The 19,149-nt window shown below is 32.7% G+C and overlaps 1 protein-coding gene across 2 annotated transcripts; it reads left to right on the top strand.

The window, feature by feature from the left end:
* The first annotated feature begins 7,156 nt into the window (after positions 1–7,156).
* Positions 7,157–11,443, top strand: LOC104114043 (probable serine/threonine-protein kinase PIX13). 2 transcript variants are annotated; one of them, XM_070200305.1, is made up of 6 exons: positions 7,157–7,358; positions 7,569–7,930; positions 9,053–9,188; positions 9,342–9,478; positions 9,588–9,711; positions 10,464–11,443. In XM_070200305.1, exons 1-6 carry the CDS (start codon positions 7,289–7,291, stop codon positions 10,937–10,939), a joined length of 1,305 nt encoding a protein of 434 aa, XP_070056406.1. In that variant the 5' UTR covers positions 7,157–7,288; the 3' UTR covers positions 10,940–11,443. The 2 variants fall into 2 exon arrangements, with proteins under 2 accessions (XP_070056406.1, XP_009622683.1); XM_009624388.4 differs by having other exon boundaries at positions 9,339–9,478.
* The last annotated feature ends 7,706 nt before the right edge of the window (positions 11,444–19,149 follow it).

Below are 19,149 nucleotides of genomic sequence, written 5' to 3'. Positions count from 1 at the left end.
CACTCACTCGACTATTAAGCCTACGGGCTGCATTACTTCGAGTTCGAAATCACTCACTCGACTAAGCATACGGGCTACATTACTTCGAGTTCGAAATCAGTCACTCGGCTATTAAGCTTACAGGCTACTTTACTTCGCATTCGAAAATGCTCACTCGGATATAAAGGCTACAAAGTCAGAATTCGCTCAAATTGCCTAAAAACCTTATGAAAACATTCATAAGGCATGGATAAAACGAAACCTTTACAAGACAATAAAATAGAGGTAATACAGGAAAAGAAAAGATATTTATATATATTTACAAGATTGTTTACATGATTGTTGGCAACATCCGAAATAGAAACTAAGGGACTAAGTTTCTTGGTTATCCCCGGGGGCGGTCTCTCCTCCATTGGGCTCCTCCCCGCTCTCGGACCTACTCTTGCTCCCATCATCATCATCATCGTCATAATCGGAAGCCAAAGCTTCAGCATCTACTTCAAGCTCTTTAGCCCTTTTTATCTCTTCAGTGAGATCGAAACCTCGAGCATGGATCTCCTCGAGGGTCTCCCTCCGAGATCGACACTTGGAAAGCTCAGCAACCCAATGTGCTCGAGTGTTGGCGGTCTCGGCTGATTCTCTTGATTGTATATGAGCAGCTTCGGCACCGGCCCAATAAACGGCCACTAATGCATCCGCATCAGCCTTTGCCTTTTTGACGTCAGGTTCAGCCTTAGCAAGTTCAGAGGCCAACTGAGCCTCGAGCTCCTCTATTCTTTTCGCTTGAACAGAGCCTTTTTCCTTCATACTTTGAAGCTAGTTTTCAACCAATGATAATTGGGCTTGAACGGCCTCTTTATCTGCAGAAAAGCAATCCATACCTTATTTCCACTTCAAGGACTCCGCTTGTATCACATCAACCTCCTCACGGAGTTTTATGATAATTTCAATTTTCTACTGCAGCTGCGAGACCAAACAATTAGTCGTCGATCCGGTATCAAGCCCATAGGCTTTTAAAAGTATCATTATCTGCTCAGACATATCGGTCTGATCTCGGTGAGCCTTGGCCAACTGAGCTTATAGATCTTTGATTTCCTCTCCCATTTGCCCTAAGAGGAGTTTAAGGGAGTTCCTATCCTCCGTGACTCGTTGAAGATCGGTCTCGAACTGATGTAGCTCATCTCGAGACCGAGAACATATTTCTCGATAAACCACCACGGCCTGCGAAGAAAGAAAGTGAAGTTAGGAAAGAATTGCAAAACATAATTAACATCAACAAAGAGAGTTAAGAGCTTACCCGATTCAGAGCTAGCTGCACTTCACAGAGAAAGCCCGATACATCACTAGGGCCTACAACGTCCTCGACCCCCGTAAACAGATCACGGAAAGAGTCCTCCCCTTCATGAGACCGGCTAATCTCAAGCCCCCCCAAAGCTTGGGCTTCCCGAATAGCCCGTTCGGAAAAGCAGGGAGAGTAGGCGAATCTCCGATTAGTATTGACCCAGGCGACTCGCTCGGGGAGTTCTCCTCAGTTCGGAAAGCGTTCTCCTCTGTTCGGAGAGCTTTAGGACCAGCCCTTTCCAATGTACCCACAGTTTGTTGACTTTGGTAGGAAGCTTACTCGACCTCTAATGACTCGGGAACTTTGCCTGAACCTTCCTCCGATCTCTCCTCGGTCCGAGGCAGAGCCTTATGAATCATCATCGACTCAGCCGCCTTTGGGATGCCAGTGATTTTATTCATTCGGGCCGCGAGCGCGAACCCATTGTTTTCTTCTTCTTTCTCGTCTTCATCCCTTAGACGCAGAACTGATTCTACAGTCAAAGGAATGGTATTCTTCGGCTGAAGAATCGTCCTCTTCTTTGGTTTTGGATCTTCGAGAACGGAGGCCCTTTTCCTCTTATGTTCCTTCATCGAGTTTGGAACAGAGGCCGAAGCCTATTCCTCGACGGGTGGGGGCCTAAAAACCGCATCTTTGCCCACACCTACATACGAAAAAATTTATTAAAGTATATGGGAAGCATCTCGTTCGAACTACCAAAAAATATGAGGAATGGGCTTACCATGATTTTTTGCCTCCCATCGGCCCTTCGACAAGTCACGCCATGAGCGCTCGACGTATATGGAGGTCGAAACCAGATCCCGTACCCAGCTCTTGAGATCGGGAACTGCGCCGGGCATCCAGGGAATCGTTGCATCATAAAAATGGGGATATCGGTGAGAAAAGAAATGAAAAGGCGAAATAATAGGAGATAACCAGTAGAATTACACTTACACTTCATGTTCCACTCCTCGGGAAAAAGCATATTTTCGGTCAGAATCATGTCTGAAGTCCTTACTCGAACGAACCTGCCCATCCAACCTCGATCCATGTCCTCATCTATGCTCGCGAACAGGGCCTTGGTAGCCCGGTGCTGAAGTTTTATTAACCCTCCTCGAAAAAGGCGAGGACGGTATAATCGGATGAGATGGTCGAGGGTAAAATGCATCCCCTCGATTTTGTTCACGACGTATCGGATTAGAATAACGATCCGCCAAAAATAAGGATGGATCTGGACTAGGGTTATTTGGTATTTACGACAAAAATCTACGATAACAGGGTTGAGGGGACCTAATGTGAAAGGGTAAGTGTACACACTTAAAAACCCCTTTCACGTAAGTAGTAATATCCTCTTCGGAAGACGGTACTACCACTTCTTTGTTCCCCCAGTTATAATTTTTTTTATCTGGTCGATATACCCCCGGGTCATCGAACAAATATATCTCGTTACGGGCTCACTTCAGCCGGGAACCGACGAACCTTTATCGAGTTTGAAATCCGAGGTAAGAACACATGCCGTCGGAACGCACTCCTCAAGACGAGGATCCACCGGTGTTTTGTCGGCGGCAGATTGGGAAGAGGAAGCCTTTTCTTTTGGGGGGACGGTTTTTGATGTCTTCACCATTTTTGGATTCAAAGAATGTGACAAAGATTTGGTGGTTTTGGAGAAAAGAATCACAGATCTGCGAGTGAACTCAGAAGAGACGAAAATGAACTTAGAAAATTTGGAAGATTGAAGACATAAAAATGATAAATGGTGAAAGGAAGGGTTATTTATAGATTGAAGCAATGTCGGTTTAATATCAGCGGTGGCCGACCACCGTCTCACACGCATTAAATGCCTTGGTAAGCTAAACCGACGGACAGCTATCACGTACGTCATGGTCGGGCTCGATGCAAACGTCAGCGCATATCCAATCGAGCCATTAACAAATCATATCGTTTCTCACCACATCTTTCCCGAGAAACGAGGGGACTATTTATATACGGTCGAAATAGATTTCGGCTTTCAGACGATTGATCGAGGTCGAAACATAATGGATCGAAGAAAGTCATTATAATATCGAGATAGAATCCGAAGAAGACACGAACGAGCTTCAATTTTCGGGGACAGATCAAACACCGAGTTCGAAGTCGTTATCGAGCTCGGGTCCAAGTCAAACTGTGTTGAGATGTTATGGAATCAAGCTTGAAGGGCAAAAGCCAACCGATACCGAGCCCGAAGTCATTACCAGACCCCGAGTCAGCATCGATCTCAAGTCCGCATCGAGCTCTAAAAATAATACCGACCAGCACCGAGTCCGATCAAGCTCGAGCTCACAGACAAGAGCCGTTGCAACCACACTAAGGGAGGGAATTCCGACGGGAATTAGGGAAAAACTAATTTATCATGGGTTTTCACTATGTATTTTTAATTATATCTAAAGTAGGATTTTCCACTATAAAGAGGATGACTACATTTCTAAAGGGGAGGCTAGGTTTACATTGTAACAAAAAACATCATACATTCCTATAAGAAAGAGTTATTCTTTTAAGTTTCATACATTGATTCATCTTTCTTAATTCTAAAAATCATCTTTCTTTCCAACCTTGTTTATTTGGCATTCTTTGTTATCCGCATTTGATATTTCTATTTATCCTTACGATTTGAATTAATCTACGCACATATCTTTAGAACTACGTACAAATTCAACTCTATCCATTTTTCGGGTAAACATACCCATTAATTGAAATTGAGGTATATAGTAACTAGCCCTTGTATTTTCAAGTGGAATAACTGAATATGCTTTCTGGATTTAGTGGGAGTTTAAATCCAGTATTTCTTTTAGTTCCAAAGGAACATTGCTAGATTTCAAGTTCTGGCTGATTCTTTCCATTTTATATGATACAACAAAAAACGAATATAGTAATATTATCCTACAAAAATTGAAATGTGATCGATGCAAAAGATTTGCTTCTCTATATTTCTACGCGGGTAACGCGGTATCGTTGACCTTCTTTTAATTAGAAAAGTTATATACAGGCACCTTATTTAAGCAAAAAAAGAAAAATAACTCCTATTATAATTTATTTGTATCTTTTTTTGTTAAAACACCAACGTTAAATAAAAATCAAGGTTTTCTTATTGAAAACATATATTATATCATATACAATTAATAATTTGTTTTCGTTGCATTTCATTTATTATTATTATTTTTGTTTTCGTTGCAATTTGCATGTGTGTTTCTTTTTTTTTCTTTTTCTTTTTTTCGTTTGGTGCGATTTCAAGAGTAAATTTTATGGGTGGTCATTCAACTTTGTGTTCATTACGCAAGTCATTTTTCTTGTTTTTGTTTCGTAAAAATCATCCAACTTTGTGTTCATTACCAAAAAGTCATTGTTCTTTCTTTTGTTACATAAAAATCATTTTACTTTGCTCTATTTATCACAAAAGTCACCTTGGCAGACTTTACAAAACTTTTACCTGAAAAGACTATTATGCCCTTGACATTATAAATCCTCTCATTTATATAATACCTTCTATATGATATAGTATATAATATATTTTTACCTAGGTGTTTTACTTATAATTAAAATAACTTTAAATTATTTTATTTATTATTTTTATAATACATTCATACATTTAATTTTTTCATGGCAATAACTTTGTTTAATCATATTTAAACATGAACATATTTTAAATATCAGAACAATAAATTATTTTTTTTAATATTTATTTGAAATAATAACAAATAGATTTGTTTAACAAATGATAATTTTTTTTATAGTCAATAAAAATTAAAAAAAAATCAAAGATATTTGTATTTAATATTAAGATTTTAAAGCTTTATTTGTTAATATTATTTATTTGAAAGTATAATCTGATGTGTCATTGTGTTAAATGTGGGTATTTTATTTATTGGATTAATGAGTATGGCTTGGATGATAAATCAGTAAGCTTTGATTTTATAATTTTCACTAAAAATATTTTATTAAGCTTGATTAAGAACGTGGACTTGAGATTTGTTCACGGTAATATTACTGAAAAATTTAATATCTTGAAAATTAACATTGAGAAAAAATTAAATGTACAAATATATTATAAAAATAATAAATGAATAATATTAAGTTATTTTAATTATAAGTAAAATACCTGGGTAAAAGTATATTATATAGCATATAATATAGAAGGCATTACATAAATGCGATGATTTAAAGGGCATAATAGACTTTTCAGGTGAATGATTTGTAAAATGTAGTCAAAGTGATTATTGTGATAACTAGAACATAGTAAAATAATTTTTATGTAACAAAAGAAAGAAAAATGACTTTTGGGTAATGAACATAAAGTTGAATGACTTTTATGTAACAAAAGAAAAAAAAATAACTTTTGGATAATAAACACAAAGTTGAATGATCACCCATGAAATTTACTCCGATTTCAACTACCTGTGCAAGTGCAACGAAAACATGTTTCTATTTCCTTAATTTCGAAATGTTGCATTATCTAGAAAATAGTATTCTTCTAGGTAAAGCATTTTTTTTTTATGTCCATGCAATCTTTTTGAAAAATTCATACAACATATTATAATATATTAACAATAAATGTAAATGTTATAATATGAATTAAAATTTGAAGCGTTGACACTCATGTTTAAATCATCTTACCTTCTTAAAGAAACTTATTGGGGAAGAGAAGATGGGGTGGGTGAGGAGGAGACAATTGAATAGCCCCATATAAAACTAAAAAGAAGTGAAAAATATAATTCAGAGTAACTTTGCAGACTTGGATGTTTATTCTATTCAAATAGCAATAAATGGCAATCAAAATCACATGAAAAAATATAATAAGAGAGGAAAATAGTAGTAGAAGATACTCAGGAATCGACAATTTCATCTGAATTGTCGTGAAAAACCTAGGAAATTTAATTTGAAGAAAACCAAAATGCTAATTAAAGACAATGATCCTCATTAGACATTGAATTCAAAATTCACCAAGTATACATAAAGTCAGCGTCGTTGAAAAAAAAACATATAATTTGGTCAAAATATTTTGTACATGACATGAGTAAATAAATTCAAAATATCTCTGAAAATAAATTCCTAAAAGAAGATATATATATATATATATATATATATATATATATATATATATATATATATATATATATATATTTACATCAGCAATATACATATGCTTTCCTCTACAATCGTTTCAACGTAACCAACATATAGATAATTAGATATTATGCCCAATCATAGATATAACGTTCTATCACTCAAATTAAACATCGCAATATTATCTAGAAAAATAATATTTTTCAAGGTAAAGCAATTTTTTTTTGTCCATGCGATCTTTTTGAAAAAGTCATACTATTAACATAAATGCAAATGTTGTAATATGAATTAAAATTTGAAGTATTGATCATATTCATGTCTAATTATCGTCTTATCTTCTTAGAGAAACTTATTGGGCAAGAGAAGAGGGGGAGGGTGGGGGAGGAGACAACTGTATAACCCCATAAAATAACTAATTAAAAAGTAAAAATGTAATCCTTTGCACGAAATATCTCGCGTTTACGTAGGATTTGAGAAAAGACCGTATTCCAAGGGATGTAATGTAAGCAGTCTATCATGATGCAAGCATCATTGACTGATTTCACGGCTCAAAACCGTGACCTATATGTCACACACGAAGATAACTTTACCGTTGTCCAAGACCCCAAACAAAAATTATATTAAAAAATAATATCATAAAGTATCTATAGTATTTGTTTTCTTGTATGCAATGTGAATATAAAAGACGTCTCTCAATTTTCATTTTAGACATAACGAGCTTTCCTCTTTCCTTCTTCTCTCCTTCTTAGAAATTAGCCACATCACAAACTCAAGAAAATTACACCAGCTACTATACCTTGAACAATATTCTTATTAATTAGTAGCAACAGCACAACTTGTTCTCCCATAAATATTAATTAGAGGGAAGAACAAAAGAAACCTGAAGAAAATATGGGAAATTGCTGGCCTAAACCTGTAGATAATCTTCCTAGCTCTAACAAGATTTCTAGCCCTCCTCCAGGTATATACTGTATCGCGGATTCAAAATTTAAATTTTTTAGATTCAATCTTTAGCTTCTTACCGATTATACTTTTGAAATCATCGATTCAAAACTTAATAGTTGTAGAATTGTTATTATACTTCGTGTAAAAAATAATAGTTTAGTTGAACCCGTTACTTATATGCTACCTGAGGTTCTACTATGTACCCATTAATTTGTTATTGTAGCAGTGATCAAGAAACATACGGCTACTCCGGCAAGTAATACCAAAAGGGCGGTGGCGGCGCAGCCTAGTGGAGATGGCGGAGCAGGAGGCGGAGGTGGCGGTGATCAATCGGGGAAAGAGGAATTAGTACTACCGGCGAGTGGGAAAATAGTAACTCCAAACTTGAAAATGTTTACACTAGCAGAATTGAAGAGTGCAACGAAAAATTTTAGACCAGATACAGTGTTAGGAGAAGGAGGATTTGGAACTGTATTTAAAGGATGGGTTGATGATAAAACATTTGCTCCTTCTAAAGTTGGAGTTGGAATTCCAGTTGCTGTTAAAAAGTCAAATCCTGATAGCGAACAAGGTCTCAAAGAATGGCAGGTAATCACAATAATTCCTTCCACTTTCTCCCACTTTTATCGTTCAAATTAAGGCATAAAATATTATTAGTTCCGGACTTGAACTGCGGACTTGTTTCAAAGTAATATTATCGTTTTCCAATTTTGTAACTTAAATCAGGAAATATAATTAAAGACCTATGTGCATAACGTGCAATAAAAATACGAAACAATTAGGGTTTAGTACTTTACTCGTGTCTAATATACAAGTATTGGGAACCGATTTAGAAATAGCAAGTAGCTAAGAATACGTGCTGGCATTTTCGACCAATGGGGATTTGATCGTTGACTGGAAAGGAACCAAACACCAGAGATGTTAAAATTAAAACCAATAAAATAAAGCATCTAAAGTCAAATGTCTGTTTTATTTGAAAAATTCAGTTAGTTTTATTAATTATTATTATTATTATTATTATTATTATTATATGTGCGCTTTGAAATTGATTTTTCTTGACATGATGAACTCGGATAGTCTTCTGTTATACTTTTTAACTTTCTTCACAATTTTAAAAAAATGGTTTTTTCTTCTCATATCTAATATTTGGCCAGTCGCTTCTCTGAGAAAAGGAAAGAATTAGAAGATCAGTCTAAATCTAGCTGACCAAAATGATGAAGATAATATAGCTGACTGTTTCAAAGTATCCACGTGGTTTCATTACTATCAATTAATTTCTGGACAAATAATAATCAAATTTAAGTCACGAAAAAGAAATGTCACAACTTACATACAAAAAAACAAAATTAGGAAATATTAATATAATAAAACTGTCTTTTTTTTCTTTATTTTTTGTTTCGCATTCACTACGTCAACCTTCATCGATTGCTCAACGGTGCAACAGTTGGAATACTGAATTAGTCCAATAAATTACAAATCATTGCATCATCATATTGAGTGATTGTTAAACGAGTACTATAACAACCTCTGTTTTTAAAACTTTATAACTGCTATAACTAGCATATGTTATACGTAACAGAAAAATTGGTTCCAAAAAAAATTTGACCATTATTAGTAAAGTTTTATTATAATTTTTTTTTATTGTTGTATATTTTTTCTATTGTTGGTTTGTAGTCTATAGACAATTAATATCTAATATATGGATTGCAGGCTGAAGTAAAGTTTTTGGGAAAATTTAGTCATCCGAATCTTGTAAAATTAATCGGATATTGCTGGGAAGAAAAAGAATTCCTCCTTGTATACGAACACATGCAGAAAGGAAGTTTAGAAAGTCATCTTTTCAGAAGTAAGCACCTTCTTCATTTCTTCTTCTTCTTAATTATTATTATTATTATTATTATTATTATTATTATTATTATTATTATTATTATTATTATATACTATTTGTTGAAAAAGAATTACTACAAACTGTAATAACACTATTTTTGTATATTAGAAGAAGGTGCAGAAGCAATGTCGTGGGATACAAGGCTAAAAATAGCAATAGGAGCAGCAAAAGGTCTTACTTTTTTACACACAACAGAAAAGCAAGTTATTTACCGTGATTTTAAAGCTTCAAATATTTTACTGGATGCGGTAATTTTCTTTTCTTTTCTTTCTTTTTTTTACAGAAAAACTTCTTTTAATTAATTGCATTTTTTTTATAATTACTGATAAATATTTGTTTAAAATATTATTGGGACAGGATTACAATGCCAAGCTTTCTGATTTTGGACTAGCTAAAATGGGTCCAGTAAATGGTGACTCGCATGTGACCACTAGAGTCGTTGGCACTTATGGTTACGCTGCCCCGGAGTACATGGCTACAGGTACTATTTTTTAATAACGATAGTATTCGAGTCAGATATTTTTCGCCCTCATATTTTCCGTTCCAATTCCTTTGACACTTAAATATATGTATTTTTACAAACTTTAAAGTATACAATAATGAACAAATCAACAATTTTTGCCCAAATTCTGGTTCAAAAAAACAATTAGAAAAGTTTGACGTTAACCTAAATGCCTCAAAATGAAAAAATATAAAGAAACTAATTACGAAGGGTCAGTTTTATTAATTAAAAGAAATTTATTCCTTTGATTTATATAAAAACAAACTAATAGCTTTGACTTCTTAAAACCGAAATTCTTCCCCAAAATTTTTCTATGTTCCCATTAGAAGTTTGACCTGGCCCTTAGTGAAAACATCAACCTTTACATAGTGTGAACTCCTTAGCATTCAAATACTAAATTCCAAGAACATATATCTGATTTATTAATATTGACCGGCAAAGTTGGTATATTGGTTTCAACCATTTTTTGGTCTTAAATTCCTTATTTTATTTCTTTTAAAAAAACATGATTCTTATGCTTTTTTATTCTTTTTTGGGAAAGCCTTGATGGGATCTTTATACAAATAGTCGATCGGATTTACTATTCATTTTTTCTAGCAAGTATATATATAAATTATGTATCCGCTGATTATTCTTAGTTTAAGCAGTTGGATGCAGGTCGACTATTTTTGTTACATCTTCATTCCTTCCTTCTTATACGGCTATACCTTATGTAACATTAATTTGGACAGGTCATTTGTACGTGAGGAGTGACGTATATGGGTTTGGAGTTGTGTTGCTAGAAATATTAACGGGCCGTAGAGTACTGGATCTGAATAGGCCGAATGGGGAGATTAATTTAGTTGAATGGGCCAAACCAATGTTACCTGACAAAAAGAAGCTAAGGAAAATAATGGACCCAAGGTTAGAAGGACAATACCCATCAAAAGCTGCATATGAAATAGCAGAAATCATAGTACAATGTCTTGAGCCTGATCCTAAAACTAGACCTTCTATGGAAGAGATTTTGGATTGTTTAGAACAATGTAACGCGATCAAGATGAAGCCGAGAGAAAGAAATGCTACTCGTGCCCACGATCAACGATCAGGAAATCATAATAATCATAATAATTACGGGTGTCGGTCACCTCTCCATGTTAAGAAAACAGGTAGTGGTAATGTAATTGGAAACCAAGGCCGTCATGTTGCCATCAATCGAAGCTACTGAAACTTGATCAGGAGATCCACAGAGGGTTCAGTTTCTTAGTTATATGATCCGTTTCACAGGAGACCTTTATATTAAGGTGTAGACGGAAATTATAAACAAACGTTTATAGGATCATTTTCTTCCATTCAAATTGTAACTTGTACAATTCCCTCCATCCGAAGGTGGACAATCCCAAAGAAATTGATATATGGGCGGCCCAATCCAACTTTAAACATTGAAGGCCCAATATATTCAGCCCATTTAAGGGGCCCCTGAGACCTGTTGGTACTTTGAATTGGTCCTACGTAATCATGAAAAAGCTGGCATATGTCTGTATCAGACTGAAGGATAGTCAACGTCAAGAAAAGAATGAACTGTTATTGTTACCCTTTTCTCCTTTTTTGTACTGACTAGATATGATTGTATTGCTTTTGTCTGTATATTTTTAATTTTTGGATTCATTTTGTAGGGGGATCTTTGTTCATGTATCATATTCTTAAGGTTACTATTGATTTGTCTTTTTTACTTTCTTGGCTTTATCCCTCGGGTCATTCTTTCTCCTTCTAAGAAAAGACAAGTAGAAATTGGAATTGGCATTAGTTTTTAATATACATTATTTTCTTCTCAATCTTATTACTTTTCACTATGATCATTATTGTGAGAAACTTATAGCGTTTTTAAGCAATTCGATCATTAAGTTACACCAATATTTGCAAACAACAAACCTAATTTCAAAATAGATGAACACCAGATGAATTCATCAGCTTCTTCTCTTGCTATGACAGTTGATAGACTAACAAATGAATTGACCCTAAAGCGATTCGAGAAAAACGATTAGGTTCATTAACTGTCATTTTTACAATGCATATACACGAAGTAATTCGTTTCAAAGAATTTTTTGTTGCAATCGCTGGGAAATTCGATTAGAAGAGAATGACCCCATTTTTGACGTTCCACTTGGTAACGAACTTCTACTTCAGCTAAATAAAAACCTTGACCCGGAGTTAGAGGAAAACGAAGCCATAGATTCATTTATAAGACTTTAAGAAATTTTGCTAGAAATCTCTCAAGTAGAAGAAGAGACTCAATCAGCTGCTATTATTCAACAAATTATGGACTAGCTGAAAGACTGTTCTCAGCTTCTTGACAACATCTAGTAGGGGCTCATGTAGCACATGCTCGATTAATCATATTCTACACATACGATTCTATTTACTTTTAGTTTAAGTGTCAATAAACAAATATATTTAAATAAATGAAGAATAGTGTAGAATAGAACGACTTATATTATTTTGTTGGGAAAGAATCATTTCACAATTCAAAAGTAACAACTAAAATAATAATAATTAAATCTTAATCTCAAACTAATAAGGGTAGCTGTATATATTCTCAGTGTTCATTTTGGTTGATTAAAAGGTACCATATAATCCTCCAATTCTTATACCTTTTAATACATTTTTTTTCTTTCGAAAAGTATGATCAGCCTAGAAGAGGTAAACGACTAAAGAGAATGCGCTCTAAAAATAGTAACAGTATTGGGGTCAGAATTGCTTGGAAATTACTCAAAAGGATTATAATGATTTTGATTGCAGTAAGAAATGATTAGAGAGTGCCAATTTTATCATTTATCAACGGTCTTTTCAGCAGTCAATTAAGAAGGGCAGGCCTCTAATTATTCCAACGAAATACACATGCTTTCCTATACAGCACGTCTGTAGGGAAAACCTACCCAAAAAATAATTATTAGTTTCATTTTATTAATATGTAATATTATTTTTATAAGAGCTTGTTATTCTTTTTTAAACGAATAAAAATGAAAATAAAATATATAAATTAAAACGGAGGGAGTAGTAGTTGCCTAAATTATTCCTAACATGTCGAGGAGTTGCTTAGCCTTTAAGTTGGACATGATCAATAACTTATGACTTTCGATTTTTTTTTTTACTTATAAGTGCCTTTAATATTTACTGAACGCGCAAATAAGCCAAAATACTCTAACATCATGCATTTGATATTAACTAAAATCAAGGGAGCCAAATTCTAAATTTTTAATCAGTGAATATTAAATGCTATCAAACCTACAATTACTAACTTATTCTGTGACAGTGTTTTAGGACACAATATATATAAGTATATGTACATGTTCAGTAATTTTATAGTAACTTTCTATTTCGAACGTGCATATGTTACATTCAAATATACATCCGATTATGTTTAATCGATGCCACCGGAATTATAATTATGAAGATAATGACATGATGAATATTTTAATAAACATTCTCTAACCTTTCTCTAATCAAAAGGTGAAAGAATATATAATAATCACTTTTCAAATCCCAAAGCTAAGGTCTACTAATTACAGAAACATGCGTCTAAGTGTGTGCAGTCCTTCAAGGAATAAAGGTTGTATATATTGTAGCTAGTACTGCTCTTAAACTAATTAAAAGTTTAAATTTGACCCCCAAAATTTTTTAAAAAGAAAAAAGGAACTGCATGCTTAATCATTGAAGTATTAAGCCCATAGATGTAAAGTTCTCTTTCCTATATTACTGTGTAAATCTCTAGGGATTAATAAACATTAAAAACCATGATGTTTAAGCATGATCAAAAGCTCGAAAGTCCCTCTTTAACATGCAATTCGATCTTGTCATCATTAAGAGGAGAAAGTGAATAGAGAAAGCGATTATAGTCGCATTTTAATTTACAACCTAGCAACCTAAAGAATAATGGCAGCCAGCCTGCTGCATGAATTATCTCGCATTTATGTGGGGTTCGAAGAAGGATCGAACTTCATTGGATGTGATGTAGGCAGTCTATCCTAATGCAACTATTGGTGACTTATTTTACGGCTCGAACCTGTGACTTATATGTTATACGAAGACAAAGAAACAGTCTCGTATTTGCTCATGACCCCTAACGAAACTCTAACTTAAGAATACTTTTAAAATCATAGTTAAAAATAGATGCGTAAATTTAAACTTCTTTCTCTGAATATTTTGACGCGTGGAATTTACTCATTTCGTGATGGAGCTACATTAATGTCAAATATGAGACCATTTTCTAACATAAATATTAAGAATGAACTCAAAGAATAAATTTAGACTTTTTCCTTGTTAAAGGAGCAGAGAACTGATCTCTCTCTCTCTCTTTCTTTTATTGTTGTCTTTTTATTGTTTTTGGTTTGGCTTTTCTTGTTTCTCTTTGGAATGGCCTACTAATTTTGATATGTTCTAGATTGATGTGCTATAGTATGGACCCTAATTGATTGAGGTATTCAGTGTGAAATAGATGTTCAAGTCCGGCTATGAAATTTTGAAGTGGGGATGATATAGATTTTATCAGTTTTAATGCGCTTAAAAGTTTGGTCAATATTCTCACTTTGTTCATATTGAGTATTGGTATCACTTGTAGTAGTTAAAGATTTTCTCTTTGTTCATATTGAATTCTTTTTAATGTCTTCCTCCTCTTCTCGTTTACACAAATAATCAGTTTGGTTTCACTATTTATCTTTTCCTAATTTTATACATATATTATACTACAGTCATATATGACTATAGACATAGTACTATACATATACTCCCTCCGTTCACTTTTACTTGTCCACTTTGAATTTTTTACGTTCCTTAAGAAATAATAAATATAGTATGTATTTTACCATACAACCCCTAATAACGATAGCCTTTCAAAGTCTTGGGAAATAAGGTTGAAAATGAGTAATTAATGGTAAGGGTAAAACAGGAAAAAAAGATTGTCTTTCTCTTGATTCAGTATAGTGGACAAGTAAAATTTAAAATGCATTTTTAGTATAGTGGACAAGTAAAATTGAACGGAAATCCCGACTATTTAAGTTAATCTTTCTTTTGTGTGTTGGAAGGAGTATGATTTGTTGAGTGTGTTACATATCTTTTGGAGATAATTTATTACTCTTTACTTTATTATGCAACTACATGTTATAAAGTTACTCGTAAAATTAGGACTTAGGAGTTAGACAGTTGAAAAAAAGATTTGACAGTATGAATCTTTAGAAAATCATTACAGCTGTGGAATTTTTGGTTTGTTTGGCCAAAAGCATCCCTCTTCGGCTGAAATATTTGACATTGCGCAATTTTGCAGTTAGATATATGATTAGTTTTCCTCAAGGATCCTATGAAATATTTTTGAAAAAGGCCTTTTGTTTTTCTATGTTTTGAAACAAGCACAAATTTTCAAAAACAAAGGCAAAAAATAAGCTTACAACTTTTTTTTTTCGAATTTAAGTTACATATTATATATACTGACAGTGAGAAGATTTTTAACACTATTAATAAATTTTAAATTATAGTAACAGGAGGTGATTTAATATTTTTACGAGATTATCAATAAATAAATAACATTGTTGTTTAAATATAATTTTCTTATATGTAACATGATTATATAAATAATTTTACATTATTAGTGTTAAAATTTAAATTTTTGCAAAAAATACTTCTCAACAAAAATATGGGAACAATTGTCATAAACTGTGTTTCTTCTGAAACTTTAGAGGTAAGTTATAAATGTCATTTTGGTTGGAAACCATTTATTCGTGACATCATTTCTGAATGAATTGATGACTGGAAAGGCTTCGAAGCATGTGATAAAACTTCTTTGATGACAATTTGATACATTAATGTTTATTATGAAAACAAAATGAGAAAGGTATATTTTTCTCCGCTTGTAAAAATAATAGCCAACATAAAGTTTTATATATATACTCCCTTCGTTCACTTTTACTTGTCCGCTATACTAAAAATATATTTTCACTTTTACTTATCCACTATACTAAATCAAGAGAAAGACAATCCTATTTTCCTGTTTTGCCCTTATTATTAACTACTCATTCCCTAAATTATTTTTCAAGATTTTTAAAAATGTTATCATTATTATGGGTAAAATTGTAAAATACATACTTCTTTTATTTTTTTAAAGGGAGTGCAAAGTCAAAAGTGAACAACTAAAAGTGAACAAAGGGAGTATATACTTTTTGGCTAGTAAATGCAATTAGTTTTAGCCGATCGGTCAGTTTTATATTTTGCGCAAAAAAAAACTTTAAAGAAAACAAAACATGCATTATGCCACTCTATTCTCAAGGACAAGTAGAACATGACATGTATGGCAATTAACACGAAATAGATTATGAGATATGAATACATGATACTCCTTAGTCGCAAATTATATTGTTTCGTTTCAAATATGCCAGAATTATTAGAGAACGAACACTTCCAAATACATTGCATCGTCAATTATATCACATTAATATTTGGTGTACCTTTTAAATCTTTAATTTCATTACTCATAAACTACATCATTTATATTTAAAATCAGTTCATTGCCTCTCGAACAGCTAAATCATGACAGCAAAGTTTCAGATGTGTTGTTGGAACAGTCTGTTTGAAACTTGAAAGTATTAATTTCACTGCTTTATTTTCAGGCCAAGCATTAATTTGATTAAAAAGCTTTTGCTGTCCAATTTATTCCCTCCATTCACTTTTACTTGTCTAGTATTTTAAAAATAGATTTTCGTTTTTACTTGTCACTTTTAGTATATCAAGAGAAGACAATTTTCTTTTTTTTTATTATACTCACAATATTAATTACTCATTTTAAATTATTTTTTTAAAATTATTAAAAATATATATTAATTAATATGAATATCATGATAAATTATATACTTTATTTATTATTCTTTAAAGGGCGTAAAAAGTCAAAACTTTAGGAGTAGCAGTGAACGGAGTGAGTATATACGAAATCCAATTTCATTGAGTAATAGATTCATTCAATGCTCTGCTTTTGAGCAGCTATGTTAAGCTTTCTATGGTCATTGGATGTTGATGGGCGGTTGCTACAAAATTTCCAATTTGGGTTTGTTTATATTCTCCGTCTCAAATTATCTGTCGTAGTTAATTTCTAAAAATAGTTATCTCAAATTATTTACTATTTTAGAAGTTCAGGACAAAATTAATTATTTTTTCTCATTTTACCCTTAGTAGTATTTGTTTTTGGAGATTTAGATGATACATCAATAGAATAAATATTTAATGAAGATAAATTATGTCTTAAGATATAAATAAGAGTAAAATAGTCAAAAATCCCTTCTAATTAATATTTCATAAATAAGGGTCGTGTAAAAGAGAAAAACGACAGATAATTTGAGACGGAGGGAGTACAACTTTTTTTTTTGTACAATTTTAGAATGTGGCCACTTCTCGCAAAAGAAAAAGGTATTTATTTTAGGATTTTAGGGTATTGAATTTTAGTTGTAATGAAAACAAATGAAATACATATGTACTAAGAGCATTCTTTACATTCTCAAATTGTTGATGTAATATTTGTTTGCCCGTAAAATGATACAGTTGAATTTATACGTGATTTCTAGATAAGTGAATTAATTTGATCTTGAAATAAATAAATAATCGAAGAATTACACAATAATTAGCCTTAGGATATAGACGAAATAGCAGAAGCAAACAATCCCGGAAACATGGTTTTCGGGCACAACAACAAAGAAATCAAGAAATAAGAAGATAAGATTGGAATCAATTGGATTGAGCTTTGTATATAGCTTAAATTTGTCAGAAATCTCGTGTCCTCTACAATGACAACTGAGCGCATTATTTATAGCTATGAAGAAGGTCCTAGGGTCGTGCCCTTCTTTAATGTCAATAATGAGAGGCATTGATGAAGATATAACGGTGAACATAAATATCAAATTCCTTATAACGGGTAACTGCTCTTAATGCCATGGAATATTCTCTATTAAATACTATCGGGAGAAGAGCATTTATCACATCTTTATGAGCGTTATTCTTTCCGGTGACAAACGAAACAGTTGCCTTCAGTCTTTTTAGTCATTCCCCTGTCTTGGATTCCACGTGTCGCTTTCTGTGTCATAACATATTTTATCCTATACAATATTATTTCGCTTTATTCGTGCAATTAAATATTCAATAATCAACTCATCCTATTCCATATTTATCAAGTATCTCCTATACTATCTACGGGTACAAATTTATTACCAAAAAAAAAAAGTATAAACAAAATAACTTTAGGAGAGTAAGCGGCCGAAAAAAGTACAAAAATCGACCTGGATTAACACCTTTTGACTTTTGTAAGACACAAAATATAAAAAGCAACAAAAACAAATTGGTACGGAGTTTTAAAAATGGACTTTTCAGCAAAAAACGTGACAAAGTGAAGAGAATTTGAAGGTTCTACTTCTAACAAAGTTGGTTGGCTGTGCTTTTTAAGCCATGGCAATGTGCAGAGGCAGATGTAGCCTCTAGCTTGGCTTTTGACTATGACTCCATCTCAACTCATAATTTAAATGGCTCATATAGATAAAATTTATTAATATTTTAATAAATATTACATCTAAATCTGTAGTTTTAATAGTATATTTAGGGGTAGTTTAGTAGGATGTATAAGAATAATGCTGAATATGATATTTTTGTAATGCTGGTATTAGTTATGCTTGCATTAGTTATGCTGGATATATCTTATCCATTGTTTGGTTTGATGTATTAAAGCATTGCATAATTTTAAAAGAATTATTTGTTTAGAAAAATATCCTCATAATCATTTCATCACTCTATCTTTTTCAAAAGAAACACATGTCAAGGAATGCTTTTAAATGAAAAAGGTTTTAAAAAGTTTATTTGATTTCACTGCTAAAAATTCGGCAAAAACCGACCAACTTTGGTCAGTCAAAAAATCGACCAAAGTTGGTCGGTTTTTAAAAATATTTTTTAAAATTTTTTTTTACGAAACCGACCAACTTTGGTCAGTTTTCTTTGGCGCAAAAATGCGAAAAACTATTTTTGAGTCCCGCGAAATTTATATTTCAAGAAACCGACCAACTTTGGTCGGTTTTTCAATTAAAATAAATAAAAATTAATATTAAAAAAACCGACCAAAACTGATCGGTTAATTCGGCAGGTCATTTAAAAAAACCGACCAACTTTGGTCGGTAATTTTACTTTTTAATAAAACCGGCCAACTTTGGTCGGTTATTTTCGTGCGAAAATACAATTAAAGAGTATAAATCAAATAAAAGACAGTCTTAAAACAAAATGTACTAATGGTCTAGTGGTAGAATAGTATCCTACAATAGTACAGACCCCGGTTCGATTCCCAAATGGTGAATCTTTTTATTACATAATTAAAATACCGACCAACTTTGGTCGGGTTTTTTTGCAATATTTTTTTTTTAAATT

Source organism: Nicotiana tomentosiformis, chromosome 4, assembly GCF_000390325.3.
Source record: "Nicotiana tomentosiformis chromosome 4, ASM39032v3, whole genome shotgun sequence".
Classification (NCBI taxonomy): Eukaryota; Viridiplantae; Streptophyta; class Magnoliopsida; order Solanales; family Solanaceae; genus Nicotiana; species Nicotiana tomentosiformis.
Note: the sequence above shows the minus strand (reverse complement) of the source record. Positions and strands in the feature narration are given on the sequence as shown.

Coding starts and splice junctions, on each gene's coding strand:
- LOC104114043 (XM_009624388.4), top strand. CDS start 7,289: ATGGGAAATTGCTGGCCTAAACCTGTAGATAATCTTCCTAGCTCTAAC. Junction 9,189..9,338: donor AGAAAGTCATCTTTTCAGAA/GTAAGCACCTTC, acceptor TTTGTATATTAG/AAGAAGGTGCAGAAGCAATG. Junction 9,479..9,587: donor CAAATATTTTACTGGATGCG/GTAATTTTCTTT, acceptor TTATTGGGACAG/GATTACAATGCCAAGCTTTC.